The sequence below is a fragment of the Ursus americanus genome, chromosome 3 (assembly GCF_024610735.1).
Source record: "Ursus americanus isolate L20-20 chromosome 3, mUrsAme1.1.p, whole genome shotgun sequence".
NCBI lineage: Eukaryota > Metazoa > Chordata > Mammalia > Carnivora > Ursidae > Ursus > Ursus americanus.
The window spans coordinates 39,630,040-39,656,665 of NC_142129.1; the positions used below are offsets into that span (position 1 = coordinate 39,630,040).

At 40.6% G+C, this 26,626-nt stretch overlaps 1 protein-coding gene across 9 annotated transcripts in view; it reads left to right on the top strand.

Moving 5' to 3' along the window:
- ELMO1 (engulfment and cell motility 1) overlaps positions 1–26,626 on the top strand; it is a 527,802-nt gene that overhangs the window by 192,482 nt on the left and 308,694 nt on the right. For all 9 annotated transcript variants that reach the window (XM_045792846.2, XM_045792847.2, XM_087860896.1 and 6 more), the window contains 6 exons: positions 431–466; positions 7,509–7,608; positions 15,225–15,376; positions 17,502–17,580; positions 22,934–22,984; positions 25,737–25,859. In XM_045792846.2, the coding sequence (XP_045648802.1) occupies positions 431–466; positions 7,509–7,608; positions 15,225–15,376; positions 17,502–17,580; positions 22,934–22,984; positions 25,737–25,859 (541 nt within the window). The remainder of the gene's footprint in view (positions 1–430; positions 467–7,508; positions 7,609–15,224; positions 15,377–17,501; positions 17,581–22,933; positions 22,985–25,736; positions 25,860–26,626) is intronic.

A 26,626-nucleotide genomic window follows, 5' to 3' on the forward strand; every position in this document is an offset into this window, starting at 1 on the left:
GGGCATTTTCCCAAAGAAAGATAATCAATTATTTATTCACTGTTGAGCTTATACTTAAGAACTGGTCTAGTACCTTTTGGCTCCATTTTTTTTTTCGTTGAAAATATGCCCAGTCTTATATTGAGGGTTTTTCTCCCCATTGAACATATACTCACTCTGATCCAGATAGAGTGTTCTGTTGCCTTTACTCTTAAGTAAATGCAGTGGGTTCATTACAGTAGCTTAATCCCTGTCTTTTGATTGTTTCTTATCATCGGGGAACACCAGTTTATTACTTTGAATAATGTTTTGAAATGAATAAAGTCCTTTACATCATGGCAGTTAAATCTCCCCTATATCTAATCCTGAGCTTTCTTCAAGGTAATGTTCTTTGTGTAAAAATTATTGCTTTCAAACATGCTCCTCATATTGTTTTTTTCAAATTTTGCAGACGATACCAGAAATTGCAGAAGATCATGAAGCCTTGGTAAGAATTTGTGATCAATTAATATAGATGATGTAACACTTCCTTCTTCTCTGTATAATTAAACCCTGTCCTTTGACTGACTGTATAACTATGCATCTAGATATTTTGAGTAAGTGATTTTTTTTTTTGCTCATTTGATGTTCTTATTAACAGGTTCTTCAAAAATTTACTCCTCCCTGCCTATTTTTGCTTTGTGGTAGAAAGGATATTTTATGTTTGTAGCCACAAAATGATTACATCAGAATTGCTATCCTTCTCCTGGAGCAAGGCTAGGCATAATTTTATGTATTACTTTAAACAAAAACTTATTTTTTTGTGGCCTATGTGATGTTCAAAGTTAAAAGTCTTTGATTTTCTTCAGTGGCTCAGTATGAAAAAGATCCACGTTAAAAAAAAGCATTCAGGATTGAAGTGCGGTATGAAAATTATTTACTCGGAGTCTCAGAAAGTGTTCAGTCACCTATCAAGTGAATTGCATGATAATTGTGTCTGGAGATCTCAGAACTTTTTCTTAGAGTTTTTCCTCATCAGTGCCTTTCTTATCCACTGAACAAGGTGAGTCCAAATAGGGTCTAACAAACTCTCTACAGTAGGCAGAACAAATTTCCATTTTGCCAAGTTGTTAAGCAGATAATTTCAATTTGAGAAGCAAGACTGAACAGCATCTGAAAATGTGCACCTTATTTTTTCAGTCCTCAGAGGAAATTCTAGTCGCCCTCAGTGTGTAATACTGGTCTCTTTCCCTACCCTTCCCACATAGAAAAAAAGTATATACTCCTTAGTTATTAAATCCTGATAAAGTAGAAAGCACTATTGAGTTTTTAGGGTAAAATTTTAAAAATATTCTTTATATGCATATATATATTTAATGAAGTAGACACAATGGTAATGGCAGCAGAAGCCCTCTTTTATGAGAGTTTGTTCTGGGCATTGTCTCAGTGTTTACATTCATTTTAATTCACACTTGTATCCACTGCACAAGATCAGTATAATGAGAATTATTTCCTTGATGCAGAAGTTAAAATCAGGTGGTGGAGCTGGGACTCAAACAGAGTTTTTCTCTAACAACCTCATATGACTTGCTAACGTCGAGGAATTTGGGGGCTCTGAAACCAAAATAATTTCTTAAAATTTATCTTCCAATCATTTTAATCTTTTGGTATGTAGGGATGCTGGAAGTGTGGCTACATGTGAACCATGATTTTCATTTATCAAACATAGACAAAATCAGTGTTCAGGGCCTTAATGCTGGTAATGGCAGAATATCTTAATTAGACTAATACCGATAATGATTATAAAATTTGGACAAATTAGTGTAAACAAAAACACCTAAAAACAACAGCTTTAAGGAACTGGATAGCAACCTAAAGTAGACAGAAAGAGAGGGTGGTCAATCCTCGGAAGAATAAATGGGCCTCAGATGAGATTTGTGTGTTTGTAGCTTTTGCCTGAAGATACATGCTCATCCAGTTAGCATGGGGTGGCTGAAAGCCTCAGTTTTGGTAAGTTACTAATAAGATACAGTCTTGGGCTAACAGAGCAGCTACCTTATGAGGGAGAATCCATGAAAGAAGGGTATGATAGCCCATATGTACATGTCTACATCTATCCACCTATAAAATTGACCCAAATCAGTAGTGTGAATGTACATGTGTGTGAGTGTGTATGTGTGTGGGAACCCCCAAGGCCTGGTAAAAACAGCAACTAGAAAGGGCAAGAATTGAGAAGAGATTTTAAACTGCCACTCACTGCAGAATTTGGAGTTTGATTCTAGCTAGGTTTATTTCTGCTCTAACAAAACACTCTTCAGAAGAACAAAACTGGATTTTGAGACTTGGCAGTCTTTTATTCTCAATGTTCAGAATATAATAAAAAAAATCACTAGATATATGAAGACTAAGAAAAGATGACCCATTCTTAAAAAAAAAAAAAAATAAAGCAAGTAGTAGAAGCTGAACCTGCAGTGACCCAGGTGTTGGAATTAGCAAATGAAGATTTTAAAGCAACGCTTATAAATATATCAGAAGAAGAAAGTATAATGTGTGCACACACAAGAAGTCTTAGCAGAGAAATGGAAAGCATAAAAAATAACCAATCGGAAATTATAAAACTGAAAAGTATAACATTTAAAATGAAAAATTCACTGTATGGGACTTGAAGATGGCAGAAGAGATAGTAACCTTGAAGATAAATCAGTACAAATTGCTCAATCTGAAGAATGGATTAAATGGATAGTGACTAATTGATCTGTGAGATGGTAACAACTGATATAAAATACATTTAACTGGGGTCTCAAAGAGAGGAAAGAGAGAATAAGGCAGAAAAATATTTGAGGAAATCCTGACAGTTTCCAAAATTTGTTGAAAAACATAAATTTATAGAGCTAAGAAGCTCAGTGATCCTAAGTGGAATAAATAGAAAGAAAACTATTATCTGGAAACATCATAGTCAAACTTCTGAAATTTAAGGATTTATTTATTTATCTATTGAGATTGAGCGTGAGCTGGGGGAGGGGGAGGGGTGGAGAAGGGCAGAGGGAGAGAGAGAATTCCAAACAGACGCTCCGCTGAGTGTGGAGCCAGACACTGGGCTCCATCCCACAACCCTGAGATCATGACCTGAGCCAAAAACAAGATTTGGACAGTTAACTGACTGAGCCACACAGGTGCCCCCAATGCAATATGATTTTTTAAAAAGAAATTGCAAACCAATCCTAAAATTTAAGGAAAGGATCTGGAATAGCCCAAATAGTCTTGTAAAAGCAACAAAGATGAACCAAGTTGGAGGATTTCATTAACTGACTTCAGGACTTACTATAAAGTTATTAACACAGCGTGATGTTGGTATAAGGGGGTAGACAGATGAAAGGAATAGAATAGAGTCCAGAACTGATTTGCAGTTCAGTTTTTTAACAAAGGAGCCAGAAGAATGTTTGCACACGTCATGCTATGAATCTGAAGGCCAAGAGAATGTCTAAAGGGTGATTTAGAAATGTATAACCTTTTATGTGTATAATTTTTACCACATACAACAGAAAACATTTGGAAAAATTCAAAGGGCGGGCAGAACTATGTTCATTAACTTTAGGAATTAAGGATATATTGAGTATGATTTATCGATAACTTTAAAAGTGGCCTTTACTTGCATCTTATCTCCACTTTTGCCTTGGACATGGCACCCAATCGAAACATTTGGAAGCACTGTTCTTTTATAAATTTAGCAGCTTAAATTTGAAATGCTTTGAGATTGGCTGAATTTAGTTGGAATGAAGATGGTCTCTACTGAGTTGATGAGAAACATTTATTTGAATCATTCCAGCACACATGGTGTGTTGGCTGTGACATGGCTCTCGACCAGAATGTAAAGTTTGCAGTCGGCTTAATTTGTGGCAGTCAGTACTGCAAAATCTTTAGCTTAGCACTTTATAAAAAAACAAATAAAGCAAACAAATAAAAGTGCTCCCGCATGTGCCATGTGGTTGCTTTATACTTGCAACCCTTTTAGCCTGGATCTTGTGCACGCGGCATTGACTTCAGAAAGGGAGCCTTGGCTCCTGCCTTTGTCTTTGGAGCCTCAGTCTCTCCTCTAGGCATGAGAGTAAACATCTGTGTCGGTGTTTGATAAGGGCTTTTATAGCTGCACCATTTGAAATTAGATGATTGAGTCCCTTGATTTGGAATGTAATAAAAATATAGCATGACCATCTTCTCTTTGCAATTGAGGGTTTGAGGTTGAATTTTTAAAAAATTCTCTCTTGTGGAAACCTGGTATGCCATCTAGCAACCAGTCACAATGAATTGCATTTATGGTATATATGCACTATGTATACATATACACACACACATATATATAGCATATTGTATATGTGTGTGTATATATATTTTTATCATGTAATAGATAATACAACACCCATATATTTAATAACACTTTTATGTTATATATAATATAAAATAGAATTATATGATCTAATAACATACATAGAATATATAAAATATATGATGTGTGTAAATAAAATGGTATTAGATGATATTTCTATAAAATAGGAATATAAATAATGCAACATTTATAGACAGAGAGGCCTAACTGCAGTTGTAGAAATGGTGCTCCACCCCCTTCACAACCATGGAGATTGAAATCCTGGCCCCAAAAGCAAAGCTTGGAGATTTGGAAACCAAATGATACTCTTTCTCTCCATCTTTCATCCCAAGTCCTCACAAACTGTCTGAGGAGTCCAAGGGCAGAGTTCTTGAGCATTTGAGGAAGCGGGACAATCCCTAGGGGTTACTAAGGCCACTTGAATTATGGGCCCCTCGAGTGGGGAAGAGAGTCATTTTGCCTTTGAATAATTAGAGAGCATAAATATAACTTATTTTTGGCAGGGGTGGGTGGCGGTGCCTGGGTGGCTCAGTCGGTTTAGCATCTGCCTTTGGCTCAGGTCATGATCCCAGGGTCCTGGTATAGAGTCCTGCATCAGGCTCCCTGCTTGGCGGGGAGTCTGCTTCTCCCTCTGTCCCTCCCTCACCCCCACCTGTGCACTCATGTGCGCCCCCCCTCTCTCTCTCAAAAACAAATAAAATCTTAAAAAAAATAAATACAACTTATTTTTCGTTTCTTAAAGCAGTTAAGGAAGACTAACACCATCTCTGTTCTCAGCCTCAACCAGCTCCAGGGGATGTAAAGAAGAGTTTGACTGCAATAGCGTGTGCTTTCCTTTGTCACTGTCTGTATCAGTGCTTGTGTGTGAGTGACAACACGAGGCTGTGTTTGTGCTGTATGGAGGCTGTGGGTGCCATTCTCCAATGTCATTTACATGGGAGTCTTTTAGCAGGTGAGGTCTTTTAACCTGCCAGGTGTAAGCAAATGGCAACGATTAGTTACCATATGCTTGTTTTCCCCCTTTTTAAGCAAAAAGGAAAATAAATTAGCTAATAATGGTTACTAATAACACTATAATAATACATTAGCTAATATTGTTTACTACAAATACAATACATTATGTAGTAACGTTTTCACAGCACTACTAATGCCAACACACTTTATTAATAAATCTTACTAATTGCTTTTATACCTGGCTCTCTTATTTACCTGAGGCAGTTTCCTTTTTTTAAATTTTATTTTCCTTCCACAATCTGATGTTTGGATTTTCTTATGATTCATTGTAAAGAATCATTCCTGGATTTTTTTTTAACCTTTCTTGCTACTCTTTTTAACCCATTTTTCATCTTTCTACTCTTTATGTATTCCTTCAAGGAAGTTTCGGTTTTCTGGCTTGGAATTTATTTTCGGGGGGCATGCCACCTAAGGAGCCCCTGTGAGATTGGTATTGCCAGTCTCTGACCCAGAGAAGCCTTTAAAAAAAAAAGTATTTCTGGCCTGAATGGTTTGGCTTTCCTTGCCTTTTTTTCTCCCTGGCTCCAAGGCCAGAGAATCCTTGACACAACGAAGGCAAACATTTGAAGACCGTGGACGTCGTTTACCTTTCTAGAAGATCACTTTTGCGTAATGATCATAGCTAACACTCACATGTGGCTACTATGTGCTACACACCGCGGGAGAAGCTTGAAGTAAGGTAGCTTGTTCTGTTCCCCCAGAAATCCTGAGTAAGGTATCACCCCCCCCCCACCACCATCACTTTTAATAAGCAAGGAGACTGAGGCACAGCTTACGTCAGTAGCTTGCCCACTGAGCGCTGGAGGGGAAACTGCTGTCTGACTCCAGACCCTACCCACACCACGGTGTCTACCTAAAAGAAGCACATCCCATCCTCTCTGATCTCAGGTCCCTTCTGATCACGGTCTTCTCCTGAGAGCCTCGTGGCCTCTGAAGTGATGCAGGATTCCCAAGGTCATTCCCAAGCCTGGGCTGAGAGCCCTGGCAAGAAGGAAAGTTAGGAAGCTGTTTTCTAAGAAACAGGAGACTATTTTCTATCCTGTTAGCTGAAAATAGATGGGAAGATTCGGTCTAAACATTCCATGAGCCTTTGTAGTATAGCAGTTGTGGTTATGTAGGGGTCGAGAGATTCAAAATCTGAACAACCAACTATATTTTTAAAAAAAATCAGATGAATCTCTGAAGTTGCATACAGTGCAGAAATCCTGCTGGGCCTCATTCAGGGTACTTGGAGAGAGTACTTATCTTGAGAGTTAACATTTATTATGATGATAATTTACAGTGGAGGTGAATTTCCCTAAAAGATTCTGAGTGTTAAGTGTTGTTTTGAGAGCATTAGAAACCAGAATATTGTCTGATCAGGGACATGGGTGGAGCTGTTTTAAAACAACAGTGCTTTTGCTTGAGTGCGTCTGATCTCTGTTTTGATTTCTCACCCACACATTAGACCCTTCCGACAGCCTTCCAAATCATAGCAAGTCTATGGCTAGCAAATAATCATTATTTTCACAGATATTCTATAATAAAGATAAAATTCTGGCCAGTGTAACATAGAAATGAATATGCTTACTTACATATATATTTGTATCTATGTTTGTGTGTGTGTAAGCACTCACCCAAACACACACACACACACAAACACACACACCGCTCAAATCCTCTGCAAAGTGCTAACACTCTTACTAGAATTATTTCTAATTATTAGATACCCATGAATAATAAAAAAAGCACATTGCCCTCTCTTGGCTGAGAAGCTTTTCTTTAAGCTATCATTTACCGAATGCCTATATGTTGCACAGGGTATTAAGTGCACTGCAAGCAGCCCTACGTTAAATAGGTATCACTCTTCATTTTTTCAGCTGAGAAGACAGAGGCTCAGAAAGATTAGGGAATAGCCCAGTGTGACGTAGCTCACCAGAGTGAGAGTCAGTCCAGGTCTGTCCCACTGAGGCCCTGGCTTTCTTTGTAAAGCCCACCTGCCTCCCTCCCGTTGACGCACATTTTTGACGAAGTTTCCTATGGCCCAGCTGCTTATCTCAGTGATCTTTTACAATTCTGTTGTATTCACTCTTCTAAAGCCTTGTCACTTCTGTGCCTGTTCTTGGGCTCAGCTCTTGGGCACATCTCCATTAATCCCCTTTGTGTTTTCCAGCTTTGGAGACATGCTCTCTTTCACCCTGACGGCCTTTGTTGAGCTGATGGACCATGGAATAGTGTCCTGGGATACATTTTCAGTGGCATTTATTAAGAAGGTAATGTAGATTGTTCTTTTCTAAGGCTTAAATTACTTTCATAGATACATTGCTCTGCTTTGAGGATATTGTGTCATTGTTTCCTTTAGTTCTTTGTGTTAAAGGTAGGTGCGGCTGTTGAAAGTATTATGAATGTGGGGATCTGGATATCTAAATCCTATGTGGAGATGATGTTGTCTCCCCACCAGGATCATAAGGGCTTGCACGTGAGAACCCATAGTCAAAGGAAATCAAAGTGTCATGTTGTTAACACCACAGAAGCAGTCCCTGCATATTCCCTGTCCAGGACTCGGTTATTCTCAGGACCTAAGTAGAGTTCCTTCTGTCCTCCTTAAACCTCCTGCCCTCAATCAGGTATTCAGGGAACGGGAAAGAGACAGAGTATGTTGATTTCCTACATGCCTGGGTTTAAAGCAGGGATATAAGAGAAGGGGGTGTGCTTGGGTTCATCTTCTTAGGTTGAGACCACTTACTTGTAATCACGGTGCAGTAAATGTCTCTGGGATCGGTTCCTCCTTTAGGAGGAAGCTAATAAAGGGATGGGAAAGGTGGACTTGGTGTGGGAACAGAGGGCAGAGGAGCTCCCACCACTTCCTGCAGTTGAGTTGTGTAAAGGCACATCTGCAAACTTATAATTCCTTCGAACAATAAATATATAGTCCTGCCTTGATAACTATTAAATGTGGCATTAAATCATGGATTATTATTACTTATTAATTGGTTAATTTGTTTTTCCTCTCTCTGTAATTGTGAAATGGTTTATAAGAGTATTGGCATTTTTCTTCCTATTGTATTGGGAGTGAAGAGATGTTTGGAATTCATAAATTTATTTTAGAAGTATTGATTTCTGGGAAGGGTTGTTTAAAATACATTCAGAGAATCTGTGCAAAAGCTGAAAAGTCAAAGCAAAATCCAGAGGAGTCACTTGAATTTTTTAAACCTTTTATAGTGAAATCGTGGTAGACTTATAAAAAAGTTGCACAAAATAGTACAGAATGTTCCCATATGCCCTTCATCCAGCTTCCCCTAGGTTACATTTTGCATAATGATGGTACAATGAACAGTGGTGCGATACCATTACCGTTATTTGATTTCACCATTTTTTTCTACTAATGTCCTTTGTCTTGTTAAGGACCCGATCTAGGATCCAACATTGCATTTAGTGGTCATGCCTCCTTAGTGTCTTCCAGTCTGACAGTTCCTCGGTTTTTCTGGTCTTTCATGATTTTGACAGTTTTGAAGAGTCCTTTATTTTGTAGAATGTCCCTCGATTTGGATTTGTTTGATATTTGATGGTTAAATCAAGGTGATGCATTTTTGGGAAGAGTACTAGAGAAGGAACATTGTGTCTTTGTCAGCACATTGTATCGGGGTATGTCATGTTGATATGTGTTAGTAATGGTGATGTTGACCTTGCTTATGTGACTGAGGTGATACCTGCTGGGTCCCCTCACTGTGAAGTTACTCCTTCTCCTTTTGAAGTTAAGCCGTATCTTGAGGGAGGTGCTGCCTTGAATCGAAGGGCAGAGGAGAGCCCCTAGTCTGTTGATTGAGGGTGTTGGGAAGGGAAGCCCCCCAGATTGAACGCTTGCACGATGCTGCATATGTGTTTCAGACAAGAGCTGATTGGGAACCCAGGGCCTTCTTGACACACCTCTGAATTCTCTTTCCTTGTGTAAGGGCATAAAGCCAAGGGAGATGATTAATGGGAACCACTAGAAAAGGAAGCTTCTTTTTGCCTCTATTAGTCAGTGGTACGAATTGCTGAAGAGAAAGGAAACAATTGTAGATGAGAAAGCCAAGGAAATGGAAGCCGTAAATTATAAATGCAAGGAACAAATGTCACTGTTCTGTCCTTCTAGGCTAAAAGATCTAGAGAAGCAAGTTAAATCTGAAGATACTGGGCTTTGTGGATTTTTCATACTTAACAAAAAAGGTTAACTCATTCTGGATTTTTGGCAGGCCTTTCTTTCCTACATCCCAATTACCTAGCTTGTCTGTTGTTAAAGCCTCTTTTGCTCTAAAAACAATGCTGTCCTGAATGCAAATTCCTTGAAGTTGTATTGTGCTTTCATCCATAGTATCTCTCTCTCTCTTTTTTTAAAGATTTTATTTATTTATATGACAGAGAGAGAGAGAGGGAGAGAGGAGAAAGCACAACCAGGGGGAGCAGCAGAGGGAGAGGGAGAAGCAGGCTCTCCACTGAGCAGGCAGCCCGATGTGGGACTTGATCCCAGGACCCTGAGATTATGACCTGAGCTGAAGGCAGATGCTTAACAAACTGAGCCACCCAGAGGTTCCCATCCATAATATCTCTTTTGATCTCACAGCAGTCCTTTCCAGAATAGAGCAGGCTGTCTTGCTACTTCTGGCCAGGAGGCGAGGATGCAGTGGCTTGGGGAGGTTAAGTGATGTCATAGGAAGTGGAGTGTCATCGGTTCGGTTAAGGGCTCCTTCCCCCAGGTCATGCACCTGTGCTTTCGAGTGGTGGAAAAAATAGCTCCTGAAGACTTGTTGAACCAGCATCACCTTTGTTCAGCCCTCCCCAACCTCACTGGTATGGAGTTAAGTGATTTCTTCTGCTCTCCATTCTCCTTGGACCTTGTGTGTGTCCCTGTGCTAACACTTACCACATTCTGTGGATTCTTTGTTCTTTTTACTGGCTCCCACCAGACCATGAGTCCCAGGAGGCTGGAACCACGGCTTTCTGCATGACTTTATCCATGGGGCTTGGCAGAGAGTAAGAAGTTAATACATTTCTGTGAAATGAATGAGTGAAATTTGTTTTGGAAGCATATTTTTAAACCCTAAAACTTGAAAAAGAGAAGGAACATAGTGACATTGTATTTAAATATATTTCAAGTCAAATTTCAGTCATGAATGGAAGGAAATTACAAAACTGTCTTTCGTTAAATGATGTGAGAAGGGGTTAGAGAGAATGACAATAATTTAATATCTGACTACTTAAGAAAATGGTTTTCACTCACTGAAATTAAGTAAAAAAAAAATCTAAGGAAATAAAGTAAAAAAACCAATCTAGCAGTCTTGGCAGTTTAAATAAAAAATTAAATATTTTCTCAAAAGGTAATACATTTAACGAATGTCATGTTCTTATTCCTGGTCATTCTCTTTCCTTTGCATTGCTACTTACATTTCAATCCCTAATGTGAATCTGAAAAATTCTCATCAGAAAATGACTTTATAATTGATAGTTTTTGTAAGGTTAACTTTTTTATTCATTAGCTGGTTCAAATTCAGCACTTAGACAACCCAGGAATTGTATGCAGGCAACTATCTTTTAAATAGAGCTTTATCTCGACAAAACTCAACTAGGAAATGCACTGACAAAAGATGCTTATCTCTGTGGTCCAGACTTGGCTTCCTATTAATGCCAAATTCATACCACTTTGGATAAATATTTTTTCCCTGCCAGCCCCTGTCTTCTTCCTTACTATCTGTTTTCTCATGTGCAGATCTAGATTCTAGTTTACAAACTTTGTCTGCAATAAATAACATCATTTCATAAACGTTTTGAAACATAGAATTCCTTGACGCCAATACCTAATGTTGCATTTTAAAGTCTTGCTGCTTAGGGAGAGGGTAGGAAGGTATGGAGAAGAAAGAAAAGAAAAAAACCAAAACCAAAATAAAACAACACAAAAAAAGCTAGGACTTTCTGTATTACGATTTGGTTTTCCCTTAGCCAAGTATAACACCAGTGCCTTTTCTTGGAAGGAGTGTTTCATACAAATTCTTTTGCAACCTTAGCTCTGCAGGAAGGTCTGGATCACCCTACAGTGTTCTCCGTGCCTGGACAAACATCCAGCCAGTTCAGTGTAGAGACCCAGCAATTTTTGCCTTTTAAAAACTTGAGAGATTTATGGACCGCTGCTCAGATAATTTAAAATACGGCAGTGGAGCCGCATGTTCTTTATGGCTCTGGTCCAGTTTTGATAGCATGGAAGAATTTTAAGATCTCATTCTAAGTTATTCTACGAAGTGTTTATGTGCTTTTAATAGTCTATGTCATTGATTCATGCACTGTGATGCCCCTTGGCTTCTTAGAAGCCGTGCAAATACTCCTCCGTGTTATTTAGGTAACATTTTTAAATGACTGGAAACATGCGGAGGTCGTATATATAATTATCACTCTTCTTTCTTGTGGTACAGCCTTACTTTCATGCAGCTGTGCTTTGGCTTAGCCTAGCTCACCTGTGTCAGCCAAAAGTGCAGTCATGGATCCAGGAATAATCTAAAGGCAAAGAAAGTCATTACTGATTTTTTGACAGGGGTGGGGGAGGAGACAAGAGAAATTAAAATTTAACCAGAAAATCTTTAATGCTCTGTAACTATTAAGATCCATAGTTTTTTAAATAGACATAGAAAATAACATTTGTATTTTGGTGAATTTGTATGTGCACTAATAAGGAGCCCGTCCACAGTCATTATGTCCACTCAGTCAGCACTGATGTCTTGGTTATTAGTACTCGCTAGATGACAATATTGGGTCATTTAAATGTCTGGCTAAAACAACTGACACATAAAGACAAAAGATAGAAGTTAGTTTAAAAATGCCACTAATGGGGTGCCTGGGTGACTCAGTCAGTTAAGTGTCCGTCTTCTGCTCAGGTCATGATCCCGGGGTCCTGGATCAAGTACTACGTTGGGCTCCCTGCTCAGTGGTGAGCCTGCTTCTCCCTCGGCCTGCCGTCCTCCCTGCTTGTGCTTTCTCTCTCTCTCTTTCAAATAAATAAATAAATAAATAAATAAATAAATAAATAAATAAATAAATAAGTAAATATCAAATCTGTAACCTGCACTAGATTTACTGAAATGTTAGGTTCTATATATCACCAAAGAGGTGAGGTAATAGGAAAGAATAATTTTAAAGAATATTTTGATGACGGTAAGGGATTAGTTATATGGGAGAGAAATATATAGAAATGGCAAATGGAAATGGAATATGTATGTGGAATTCAAATATGCCTGAAATAAAGCAAAACTACGAACTATTTTATACAACATTGAGCAAGCCCCTTGGGAACATGACTGCCGATAATTTGTAGAGAACTTTAAAACCCATTAGCAGAAGGTGTACTTTGTATCAGAAAACATCGTGAGTTCTGGTTGGATATTTTGAGAAAGGAAATAGTATCAAAAGGTTATTTGTGAAAGTAGAGGATAAAATTGTGTTAGAGGGGAATCTTAGGAAAGTGAAGAAGATGCTGTCTTAGGGATCCAGGGATGAGTGGGACCCTGGGCCAATGTTGTGCTTGTACACCTGAATGTGTACCAAAGGGGGGACCTCATAAATGTGTTCACAGAGACAGAACATAAGGCACTGAGACTATGAATCATTAATGATGATGGCAAACTTGATAAAAGGTGATCATTGAGAAAGGAGGATTAAGAAGACAAAGAGATTGGTTTTCACACCATTTAATTTTAGGCTTTGTTGGAATATCTAAATGGAATTATATTTTTGGATGCCAAGAATAAGCAATTAACGTACTTCATAGTAAATGCCTTTTTATCTCTCTGTCTTTGCTAGACTATAAGGTCCTTGAAGTTCAGCATCCTGTGGGTTTTGCTCCTTTCTCTATTTCCAGAGCCTAGGACAGTGTAAGCCTGTTTTGTGGCACCCAACCAATACACATTTCTTGGATGAGTGAGAAGAGGGTGTGAAGGCTGCAGGGTGGGGGAGGGAGTTGACAGTAGGCTCTCAGGTGGAAGATTCTCCATGGAGCCTTAAAGGTACATCCACTTTGACTAAGGACAAGAAAAGGAGCATGGAAGATGGCATGAGTGCTGAGAAAATCAGAAGTATTGTCAACAAACTTCTGTGTGAGTTCTTCTAGTTTTTTTTTTTTTTAAGATTTTATTTGAGAGAGAGAGAGCACCAAAAGAGAGAGGCAGAGGGAGAAGCAGATTCTCCCCTGAGCAGAGAGCCTGATGCAGGGCTCCATCCCAAGACCCTGAGATCATGACCTGAGCTGAAGGCAGATGCTTAACCAACTGAGCCACTCAGGCGCCCCGAGTTCTTCAGTTTTTTAATAAATGCCAAGAATTGTGCTGGGATAATGGAAAATGGTGGAGGAGGTGTTGGTGAGGAAAGTGCGGAATTGACATTCTGTTTAGCAGAGGTCTAAAGGAAGTGTTAAACCATGAGCTCAGGATGAGGGTAATTGGATTTTTGTCAGAAAAAGATGGTCTTAGCTTGGTAGATTTGACAGAGGGGAGCAGACTGTGAGGATTAAGGCAAAGGCTTGCCAGGGACAGTAAACACATTGGAGAAGTTTATTAGCCATGAAAGGCGCTCAAGCAGCCTTTTGAGAATCTTAAAGTTCTCATACTCTTCCTGTACTTTGTTATAAAATAATAGCTTTTTGGAGTTATAAAATCATCATATTACTATACTATACTCCTTTCTGTCATGTATTTCCTACTTCTGAGATCCAGATGTGCCTGGGGGCAGAGAGGGTATTGTTATCTGTACTGGCTACCCCTACTTCCACCAAGGAGTCATTGGCTAGAAACAGTGGAGATGGTACCCGCAGTTGCCATGGGCTCCTTTGCATTTTATCTTGTCCAAGGATGGAGAGAGGGGATGAGGAGAAGGGGTGGATGGGACAGCAGAAAGGAAGAATCACCCCCCCCCCAAACTGGGCAGGGGGGTAAGCGAGCAAATGTCAGTTTGTCATGAAACCAAATTATTTAGCTTTTAAGAAAGCAGTCATTATGTTGATGTAATAACAGCCTTTTAGTGTGAGTTGTCAACAGACAGTAATAACTTTTAATGAGGCCTCTAAAATAAAACCTTTATGGTACCCATGTGTTTGGGTTACTGTGATCCATTATTCTAACCCTTATTTTACTTCCTTCTTACGTTGTGATTTATTATGTTTGAGGCCTCAGTGATTAATTCCTTAGAGAACGTATTTTAGTGCTTAAGCTATTATTTTAACTTTTAGCACTGCTAATTTAAATGTTTTCCTGTTTGCTAAATTTGAGATGAGAAGAATTTGTTTTAACCATAAGAAATTGGAAGAATGGGGGAAAGAGTGTTTCATTGTGGAATAACAAGGAGAGTAGCCAATGACTGAGAAGTTGCCAGTTGAATTGTGTTGACAAGTGTGATTTGTGGGAGTCCCTTAAGAATGTAACAGGGTCATAATATGAACATAAAAATCATGCATCGTGTGGGTGAAGGAGTAGCCTGGGAATAGAAGGGAATGGCTATTAGTATATGTTGAAATTACTGCCTCAAAGAAACACAGGGAGTCCTTGCACTGTATGTGTTGAAATCATCGGCCTCTGAAAGCTAAAACACAGAAGAAAAATCCCAGAGAAACCAGACAATAATTCCTTGAAGCTGTCTCCTTTTTAGAATTGCTTATTATTGAATTATAGAAATAAGACATCAATAGTGCTTTGTAATAATATGAGCAATCATCCCTGACTTGATGTGTTTCTTACTATTCAGCTATAATTCCAGAGACTTTTCATTCTGTGTCTGGTGTTTCTTAAGTGAGCTCCTGATTTCCTTGATTTACCCTTCTGTACTTCTATGCCCTGTTTACTTTGAGTGGTCAATTGTGTCCTCCTTGGATTTCCAGATAGCAAGTTTTGTCAACAAGTCAGGCATGGACATCTCAATCCTTCAGCGGTCCTTGGCCATTTTGGAGTCAATGGTGCTCAATAGCCACGACCTCTACCAAAAGGTGGCTCAGGAGATCACTATCGGCCAACTTATTCCACATCTTCAAGGGTAAGCATGTGGTCACCTCCCATGTGGGAAGGGGAAGTGATTCTGGTAGACAGCCATCATACAGCCCTGGGAAAGGTTTTTGATTGGTTTGATTAAATACACAGAAAAGGAATCTTGATTTGGTGTCTAACCACACCATGTACCAAACCAATCCCCCACCACACTGAAATGGTGCAGTGACTGGTCCCTTGTGGGGTGGGGGGTCCCATGCCTATTCTTGGCACCTTCTGTCCCCAGCGCCTGGCAAAACTGGCCTTAGTTTTGATGAATGTTGGTAGATATCGAAGGAGTTTTACTTTTAACATTATAGGACAATTTGCTGTCTTAAGTTCTCAACAGCATCTTTCCTTTGTCATTAAAAATAGTTTTTTCTGTGATATAATGAGTATTTTCATAGATAATTAAGAATTTTTTCAAGATAGTCTTCCTTCTTAGGCTTGAGGTGATTACAGTAACCTTCTTTTGTCTTTTCTAACGTATGTGTTTTATCTCTAGAGGCTTGAACTCTAAGACAAGGCACTTAGCAGCCTGCAGGATTTGGGGTTCTTTCCCCTTCTCTCCACTCAGGTGATCAGTAAGGTTGTCCCTGAGAAGGACACCACTGTACAATGCTACTTTATAAATTAAAGTATGTGGAGTTACAGGTGGCAACAAGCCCCCTGAGGTGGCTTACACAAACAGGGAGTTCATTGAAAGGATCCTGGGGGACTTTCTAGAGCCCAGGAATGACTTCAGTAGCTAAGCCTTGAGAAGGATAGAAACTATGGGCTCCTGGACTGGTCACAACAGGCCTTTTCTCTAGTGTACTGGTTGGCACTAATGTGACCTGACTCCCATTAACTGCCATCCCTGGTCTCTCAGGTCACATTTGTAAATTTCAAGAGGAAATCTGATTGGCCTGTTTGGGTTGAGAATGCAGGCTGGGGCTGTGAGGAAATATTCAGTAGTTCTCAATATACCAAAAATGTTAACTGTTGTGTTTATAATGCAAACCTACCAAAGTGCATTAGATGTTGCCTTCATTTGGGAGGGGGGAAGGTGACCAAAATGTAAAATTTTAAGTCACTCAAGCTGTGGACTGTGGCCTCGGGGAAAATGAGCACATGCTCTAAAATGATGCTTTTGTGTGAAACCGCTCTAGAAATAATACCAGTTTCACATTTCCCTGAATGTGAAATGTATTAATTCTACAGTCTGTGTCTTTTCTCTGAATCTCGAGGGCATACTTGTGCATTCACATACTTGTGCTCTGCCAGAGTGGAGAGTTTATTTGGCAAGTGCCATACTGAGGATTTTGTATACATTAACTCATTTTATCCTAAAAGCAGCATCTTAAAGTAACTGTGTTCTTCCCCAGTGTTACAGAAGAGCAAACTGTTTTGGGGACACCCCCTGACCCCATTCAAGGCCACATAGCCAGCCTGCGGGGTACTGGGCTTTGGATTCCATCCTGCCAAAGTCTGTGTTCTGCCCTTGGCCTCTCCCTGAATTATCTCTGAATGTAGCTTACCGGCTGCTCTTTGTTTCTGGCTTGGGTCCTTATTTACTGTTTACCATGCGGCTTCTTTGAAATTTTTGCTTCCTTTGGAATTTCTGATTTCATTTCAGTGAAAAGCAAATTTGCAAATTTTAAAAATAAAAACTTGTTCTTTTTGTTATTAAAAAGTTTCTATTTGGAAATAGATTTTTAGAATACGTAATAGCATTGCCATGGAGACAAAGCAGTTTCCAGGAGTGTAGGGATACCCACGTCTAGTCCCAGATATACTTCATATATCAGACAGAAAATCACAGTTCCCCACGTACATACACATGTACAACCCCTGGGTTCATGTATTTAAGACCATTAGAGAAGAAGAGGAGAGCCAGCTGACTACCTTTACTTTCTGGGTGATCTCTGCTGAGCAGTGAATTGTCCAGCTAGTAATAGTAATTGCCGCCGACCCTCCCCCCCAGCTGTGTTTCCTTCCTCATGATGGTTAAAATACATTCTCACTCAGTTGCCACCTGCATTTTCTAGGTCATCCCTTTCTCATCTTTTTTTTTGGGAAGATCATGATCCTTATCATGGTCTGACTCAGAGATAGCCTATTCTGACTTTCTGTATTGTTCTGTGTCTTTATAGGACAGATCAAGAGATCCAAACCTATACCATTGCAGTGATTAACGCACTTTTCCTGAAGGCCCCTGATGAGAGAAGGCAGGTAAGTTGCATTTCTTTGGTCCTAAGACTGTACTCGGGGCTGGCAATTTTCAGGGCATCAAGTGCCCTCTCCTTCCCATCCTGGGGACTCCTTGGGCCTCCCGGCTGCCCTGCAGTTTGGCTGGCCAGCCTGGGGTCATTCACAGATCCAGTGGGAAGTAGGTGGAGGTGCGTAAGCCCTTGTCTGAGGAAGAATGCTAGGAATGTTCCTGAGGCAGAGCCCTTGCATCAAATGAAACCCAACATAGAAGCTTGAAACATAAAAAGATGAAAGCCTTGCTGCTGTGAGGGAAACAGAGGCAGAAGGCCTGAGATCTTCTGTCATGCCCCTGAATGCTCCCTAGGGCAAGGGAGGGATTGTCCCTCTTTTCCTGATGAAGACACTGAGACCCTGAGAGTTGTCCCGCTTCGCCCGTGAAGTTTATTTAGATGGAAAGGACAGGAAGAAGACCACACCGTTCGCTGCCCCTGGTTGAGATAACTGTTTCTAAGTCAGGGTGGCTCTTTGCTCCATGACATTTCTGTGTCCATGTGTGTATGTGGCTGGGGGCGGGGGAAGACTGAGCAACCCATTTCCTTTCCTCTGTGTACACTAGAGAAGGGAACCCTTTAAGTGTACCTATGTGAAACCTATCCTTTGATACTCCCCTTTGTCTATAGATCTTTGGTTATTCTTCAGTGAGGTGTAAAGGATCCTTGTAGAGGGGGGTGGAAGAAGTAGAATCTTGTGTGTCTTGGATTGTAGCTGGCACCTCAAAATCCATTCACGTTTTTTTCCATCAACATAATATATACTGTGTACCTTGGTCACACAGTTTACTTCAGTTAAAAAATGGGTGGAAATATGAGCTCTTTCAACCAATAGAAAGTGTATTGGGAGCTCTGTGACAGTTACCACTAAATTGTTTTAGAAGAATTTAGAAGCTAGCGTGCTACTGAACACTGAACATTCGAGAATTTCATTTTTTTTCATTTTATTTTTTCATTGCCAAGGATTTTAAACCTCAGTGACTAAACGTGAGGGTTTCTGGTTTGTTTTTCATTTAGAATTGCTCATTCCTTGGGGCTATGTTTGCACAAAGAGTGGAGTGACTTTATTGTTTCCTGTGCATTGGGTTTGGTGTCATTGGGAGCCAGGAGTTTCCTGCCTTCCCTAAGCCTTATGCTCCAGGCTGGCTTTTTAAGGGTGGTTTTGCAGGTGGAATCCTCGGTGGGGCTGCTCTTTTTATATCTAAATCTAAATGCAGAGCTCATGATAACTTTTGGCAGCCCAGCAAATTGCCTGACAGAGCTCACACAGGCAGTCCTGACATGGCCCTGGAGAAGCTTGATCCTTCTACTGGCCAGACCAAGGACACGTGGCCAAACTGGTAGCTGAGAGTAGAGTGGGGGGCAAGAAGCCATCTAGTCTGACCTCATGGGCCTTTTCTTTTTCCAATGGAGGAAGAGTTTGAATTAGAGGAAGCAAAAACTCTATGATTTGGATCCCTGGATCTAGACATGCGTAAGATGCATACACTTTGTATCTTCCCGTTACACTAAGAACTACTGTTAATCTACTGAATTGGATTCGCATGAGCACGGAGAAATAGGGAACCAGCTGCCAATCTGTACTGACTCCAGAATAACGATCACCATGAAACATAATGGCAGACCAGTATAACATTAGGTTTGGATTCTGGGAATCAAATTTTATTTTTTGAAAATTAGACAATATTTGAGATGACACAGATTGGCAGTATACTGCTGTCATGATAATAAATCACAAAGGAGAGTCTAATAACGTTACATAATTTAAGAAAACAATCCAACTAAGAAAGATAGAGTGTATATAATCATACAGCAGCATATCTAGACTCTAATTTAGTTTTCGAATTAAAAATAGCAACACAGAAAATTGGACTTCATAAATTGTGTTGAATTGAAGATGAGTCAGTGACTATTGTTTGGAAAAGGAATATTTTGATTTTTAATTTAAAAAATATTTTTCAGTGAGTTAAGAGAGAGTTGGCTCTAAAAAACTAGTTTCAAGTTCGTAATGAAGAAAAGTTTGATGTTATTTTCTGAAGGCTAGTGGAGCCTGTGAAGCAGAAGACCAAGCTAATTGGGCATATCATCTGGGTTATATTATGTATTGTTATGGGCCTTTCTTGTGAAAAATTAAACGTTCTGAATTTTTGGGGTAAATAGAAAAATTTACCAAAGCCTGCCATCGATGATGATATTCTGAGAGTTTGCCTTGTGCCAGGCTCAGTGTTTAGCGCGTTATTCTCCGATCAGTGGAAAGCCTTATTTTGCCTCTTTACAAATGAGGAAATTGAGAGTCAGAGGGAGGAAGGAATTCGATCAGTTGCTGAGCAGATCAGAGCCCCACCTAGGCCTTGCACTTCTCTGCAGAGCATTCCATCGTCCAGGAGGCATCACACGGAGAACTCTCTGGTATTTGCTGAGTGAAGAACTCCCTGGAGCCTGAAAGACACCAAGCCCTGTTTCTCCAATTAGATTAAAACATAATCTAAACATTTATTTATTGGATTTACAGGAACAGCTTTGTTTGTTTTTTTAAAGCCTTAAGACATTGGATAAATTCCACTTCAGTGAAAAGATTTTATTTATTTCAACTTCTCTTCCCGACTTTGGGCCAGACACATTGGTAGGACTCCATTTATCTGGGTTTTTCTTTATTTTTCAAAATGTGTAAAATGAATTCATATGGATTTTAAACACCTATTTCTGCTTTTCCTGAAGAAAAATACCACCACGGTCAGATCATTTTACTTAGCAAGCAGACTGGAGTGAGTGGGCCTTACTGAAAGAGCGCTAGATTGTTGAGGGCTGGGTTTGTTGAGGACTGGGTTTATTGGGAGCCGGGTTTGTAGAGGGCTGGGTTTGTTGAGGGCTGGGGTAGAACTTCCTGCTTTGCCCAGACCCCCTGGGGGCCTTCTGGTTGGGTGGGAGGAAAGTAGGGAAGAGATGTCCTGCTTCCCCCTGCCTCCTGGATATGGGACATTCTCCCTTTCTCTACACAAATTAAGGGAAGGGGTGCTTGTTTTATGGAGGTGGGGGCAAAAGGATCCTTTTCCTTCAACTCCTTGCCATTATTTTACTCTTCTCATGACAAACATGTTGGTGAGGTCCCTTCCAAATTTCTCTATGAATATTTATGATTTTCATAAACATCATTAAAAAACCTTTTTACAAGTTAGAAGATTTGGTGGGAAAAGCAGAAAATACAGATTCAAAGGAAGAAGTTTAAAAGACTCTTCTAAGTGCGTGCCCCAAACAAGAGAACCCTTGCAACTAGTCACACTGCGTGGCCATGCTTTGTTGTGCAAAGAGTCTTCTACCTACATAATTTTTTCACTGGATGGGCTCATACTACTTGCACTGTTTATTTACTTATTTTTAACTCCTTTTAAAACTAAACAAGATTTTTGTGAACATCTTTCCATGTCAATATCCCTATATCCATATTTATATCTATCTATAGTTTTATATCATCTCGATGGTATAAAATATTCTCTGTGGAGCATCAGGTTTACTCAAACCATTTTCTAATATTGAACAACAGATCCATGATGTGCACAAGGATTTTTCTATTTTCTCTCTGACCAAGCTTTTCTGTTCCTTAGGAGGGTAGTAGAAAATATTCTTTCATTTTCAACCAAAGATTTACTGTCCACTCTTTGCCAAACATGGTGCTGTGGGCCCAGAAATACAAAGATGAAAAGGACAGTCTTTGTGCCCCTGAGGTGACCATGGTCTTATGAAGAAGATAAGCAATGTCAAAGATAATTACGACAATTGCTGTACATATTGGAACTGTATTGTCCCTTTTAACTTATTTTAAGATTTCAAAAATCAATAGGCTAAAATAGACATGGAGAATATTCTTTTTGTTTGTGTGACAGGGTATAATTTCGTTTTTATAAAGAAAATAAATTAAAAGAGCCATAGGGTCCTTTGGGCCCTTTGTTTTTCATCGGGTCTGGGAGAAAAAGTGGACCATTCTATTTGCATTTGGAAGCAAGCCCCACTTCCTGTGGACCATGGAAAGATAGGTTCCTTCTAGATTGCGATTTCCCTTGTTTCCGAATGCATGATTGTTCTTGTTTTCCACAGATTGGAAGGTGTCTTGAAACACCTCACAGTATTTGTGCACTTTTCTCTGCCAGGCAGTGGGTCAGCAGGGGTGTTAACATCAAGTTGTAACCTCTAACAGAGCGCTCTGAATTTCCATCCCTTCTTCTCTCCTGCTTGCTTTCCTTTCTGTGGTGGCGATGACGCCGTTAGGTTGGTGTAGAGAGCAGTGTTGACATCCTTGATTGTCCTCTGACTGTAAGTCCCCACCTTCCGCTCCTGCCCAAGCCTGCCTGCGTGTCCCCCTCGCACTTCCTGCCCGTGTGTCTGGGCTGTCCTTGCTTCCTGCGAGTTTATTTTCGCCATGATTGAATTCACGGTTGTGGTTTTGAATCGTAGACTAGTTTCTTCTCTACTCAGCAAGAGTAGCAACTCTAACTCTAAAATCCAGTCCCTCCCCGCCAAAAAACACTCAAGTGCCTTCCTGAATGAATATGAGCAGTATTTTTGTTTTTGAATGTTTGCACCAAGGTTGTACCCAACTTTATAATTTCAACTTCATATCTCTGTCTCGATATTTAGAAAGAGTGTCTGAATCATTTGTTTTAATAAAGTCACCTGCAAATCCTCTGTGCTAGGCAGGCCAAAGCCCCAGATACGACTTATAGAAAGGAGGCCTAGCAATGCGGAGTGTGGACTCCCGGAGATTATCCCCTGCTCAGATATTTGTCCCTCCCTAAAGTGCCAGAGAGTTGACTTGCCTAGACTGTTTTCAAGCCCAGGGGTATGTACCACTTGCTCTTCGGTTTTGCATAGATTAAGATGAAATGGATCTTAGACTTCGAGGCTTAAAGTGATGGTGCTTGAATATTGGGACTCCTTGGTGCAGGCATGTTTCCTAGCAAAACCTCTCTGCATATGTACAGTTGAAGAAAAGCTGATGAGCCTTTTGAATGGAGAACCACTGCCTTTATCCACAGTATTTGCTTTTTATTCCATGCTCACCTTTTCCTGGAAGGAGGAAATTCCTAAAAAAGGAGAAGTTTGCGGGTGCCAGATTTCCTGCCTTCGCTTTTGGACAAGGCTCTGTTACCTGAACAGACCATTCAAAAAGCAATGTGAATGAATACTACTGCCTGTTGGAGTCTATTCTTTCATAAGAAATACTGCTGATATCCAGTTAGGATGCACCCCCAGGATAAAGTCATTTGGGGCCATGTTGAAATGTATTTTTCTAACCTAAGGTTTTGTGTGGGTGTGTTTTTCCTCACCAGGAGATGGCGAATATTTTGGCTCAGAAGCAACTGCGGTCCATCATTTTAACCGTGAGTACCTATGCGGTGTGACCTCCTCATTGGGCAGGAACGGTTTGGTGCATTCATTAAGCTCCTCTTTTGGCTTCAGTTTGTGGTTTGTTCTGGGACTTGCTTCCATGATAAAGCAGTAGTAAGAAAGGAGGAAGAAGTGTGCTTTTGGAATTGGAATAAACAAGGCTTTCCCACAGGAATGGTCTGATATGATTGGAAGGATCAGTCTCTGAACTGCCCTAGAAAGACATTCTGGCAGGAAGGGGTGGCAACTTCTCCCAGTGGGGCAGGTTTATTACACTCACCATCACTTTATTTAATTTTTTAAAAAGATTTTACTTATTTATTTGAGAGAGAGCATGAGAGAGAGAGAGGGAGAAAGAGGGCTCTCACAGGTTGGGGGAGGGGCAGAGGGAGAAGCAGACCCGCCCACCTGAGCAGGGAGCCCAATGTGGGGCTCGATCCCAGGACCCCGGGATCATGACCTGAGCCGAAGGTAGATGCTTAACTGACTGAGCCACCCAGGCTCCCCCTCACCATCACTTCAGCTTTGCATTTAGGAAATCAGGGGCTCCATGACTTAAAAAAATGCACTGGTGTGAACTTACACTGTTTTTAATGAGGAAGCTAACTGGGGACCCGTCAGACTCTGTCAGAAACCCTGAAATTCTGACCAACATTTCCCTGGGCCCCTCTGCAAGAGACGGGCAGGAAAGACGTACATGGAATCCGCTTGTTAACTGCAATGCAAAAATGACCTGAAATGTCAGTGGAAAAGAAGCCCTGCCTGTTACACGGTGAATATTTAGAAATAAATCAAATGGCATGATTTCCTGAGGCCTTACCCGTTACTTGACTTTAACCAAAGACTGAAAGAAGCACACGTGATTGATTCCCAGCTTACCAGAGAAGCAATTTCTGTTTCTGTGATTTCAAAGAGGAGTTCTACAAACTCACAGTCACACACACACATGCGTGCACACACATTCCAATACAGTGAGGCTATTGAAAATTAAAAACCTTATGAGGGCAAACAATAAATATTCTAGAATCCAAAGCCAATAGCAATGACTATAATTTGTCACTGAGTTTGATTTTGAACTGCCTGGCTGATAAGGATAAAAAGAAACATATGAGTGTAATTTTCATTATTTGATAAAAGAGGTACCCCAGTTCTTCGGGGATGACATACTTCTCCCCCTGGACCTGGAATATGAAATAGGTGTTGGTAGAGCATTTGAATAGATTCTTGGACCAAGAATGGTTGGGTAGAGACTGCAGGAGGATTCATAATATGGTTAATCTTTATCCTGGTTCTTAGTAAAAGTGGAAAGTGCAATATTAGAGTGTAGTTCGGAGAAGGTATTTGTGGGAGAGGAGGAAGGTGGGGAGACAAAGGGTGAGAAATGTTAAATTAAGGTCTTAGCCCGCTGGTTCTTACCTGGGTGTGGCAGTCAGAGTTGGAAGGCCCAGAGATGGGGTGGGTAGAATGGCTGTTGCCCCTGTGTATGAAAGATCAGTTTGCTTCGATGGGATTTCTCCTATGAGACCTTAATGGCTGGAAGTTCAAGGCTGGCATTCTCAGGCAAAAACTTGGGAATGCAGATACTTTGGAATTGGTAATAAAATAGATGGCCTATATACCTCAGATATGAAACATATACTCTGAATTAACATTCTGTTCTGAAAATGGAAGGATGTGCGGTTTCATTCCACCCCCATCTCACTGCCTAGCTTCCCGTCCCCACCGCCCCCATTATCTTGTTTCAGTGACTTTTTTCTTTTCCTCATTCTTCTTTCCAGCCCTCCCTCTTTAACTGGCTATTTTGACATGGTACTTAGAGCCAGGGTGTGGAGTCCAAGTGCATGCTGGGTTTGGTCTGGACTCGAGAAAGTTCTTTCAGACGGCAAGACCGTAGTTGGTTCTAGCACATTCAAAATACCACATTGACTGATCCTTTGGCATTTTTAAGGCACAACCGTGGTCTCTGCTAAAGAGCACATATGCTAGGCCCAAGTGTTCAATTTCCTTTCTGACCCAGCTCCAGTGGGGGCAAAGGCCCCCATATCTAGTCCCCTGCCACTTTTATATTTGTTCCATTTTGGTTCTGTTTCTAAGGGGAAGGGTCATTTTATTTTTCATTTAGTTGTTAGCAGGCAAATGAAGTTATGCACGGGAATTCACTCATTGGGTTGTGATGGGTGGTCTCTGGATAGTTTCCACGGTGAATTAACTGCAGGCCTGATAGGTACTTTGCTTTTTTATGTTGCTTCTAAAACTTTTTCCCATTTAAAAGTTGGATAACCTGCCAGAGACAGGTGTGGGGTAAGATGATGGCAAAATTGCTTATAACACATAGGCATGATTTGTTTTTCTACTGCATGCAAGGAAGTCTTCTGTTGTAGAAATTCACAGCTCTCTTCAAGATACTCTTAAGTCAGGCACACTTTCTTGATTTATATAGCTGCAATTACCTATGCATTTCCAGTGCCTTCCTTTCTTATGCTCCCTGCTGCACACAATAGATCTTTACCTGGATTCTGGCCTAAACATCAGGAACTTTATTGGGCCCTGTATATAAAGAAAAGCTCCAAGGTCACCTGCATCCTCACCTTTCTTCTGAAGGGTGGTCCCACCAACCTACTTTCCCCAGGCCTCCAAGTGAAGACTTCTGGGGTTTTACTTGGCATAATGATGGGTGTTAAGTTAATTGTTGCTGGCTTCTTCTTTCTTCCTTTAAAAAAAAAAATTTCTGCACTATCTCCTCAGCATGTCATCCGAGCTCAGAGAGCCATCAACAATGAGATGGCACACCAGCTGTACGTGCTGCAGGTGCTTACCTTTAACCTTCTGGAAGACAGGATGATGACCAAGATGGACCCCCAGGACCAGGTGAGTGCTCACTAGACAGCAGCAAAAGCACATACGGGAGAGAAGGTGGTTATTAAAAATCTTTTCTTGGGCTACTCCCAAACCAGGAATTTGTAGATGATGATATTGTTTTATTATCATCTTAGAACTTGGGGGGAATAAATATATTTTTAAGATTTTATTTATTTATTTGAGAGAGAGAGAGCACAAGCAGGGGGAGGGGCAGAGGGAGAAGCAGACTCCCCGCTGAGCAGGAAGCCTGACTGGAGGCCCCATCCCAGGACCCTGAGATCATGACCTTAGCCGAAGGCAGATGCTTAATGGACATGTCCCAGAACTTGGGGGGAATGTATTTAAAATTTAAGTGAACTTAGGTCAGAGGATAAAGTAAATGGGTTCTTTCATTATACATCAAACACATGCATATTCTTCCTTTATTGGATAAGAAAGCCTGGTGTCACATGGCCACAAATCTTGGTCCTTGGTCCCAATACCTTGGATGGTAATAGCTTTGGAGTCAAGTTCCCAGACAGCTCGGGCCATTTGGTGGCCCTGTGTGATACTGGTTCAGGTTGAGGAAGTAATTTCCATTCTCCAGTGATCATTGCGGGGGGTAGGGTGGTGGGGAGTGGGGGATGGGGGCGTGTCCCAGGTTACACTTGATTTCTGGGCTTGCATTTTTGTCAGTTGGCTGTTTCTTATAATTCTCTCTAGGTCTCTGGTGGTTGTGCGTGAAAGGTTATGTGTCCATCCAAGAGGCTTTTGGGGGAACTTTACTGTGTGAGGAC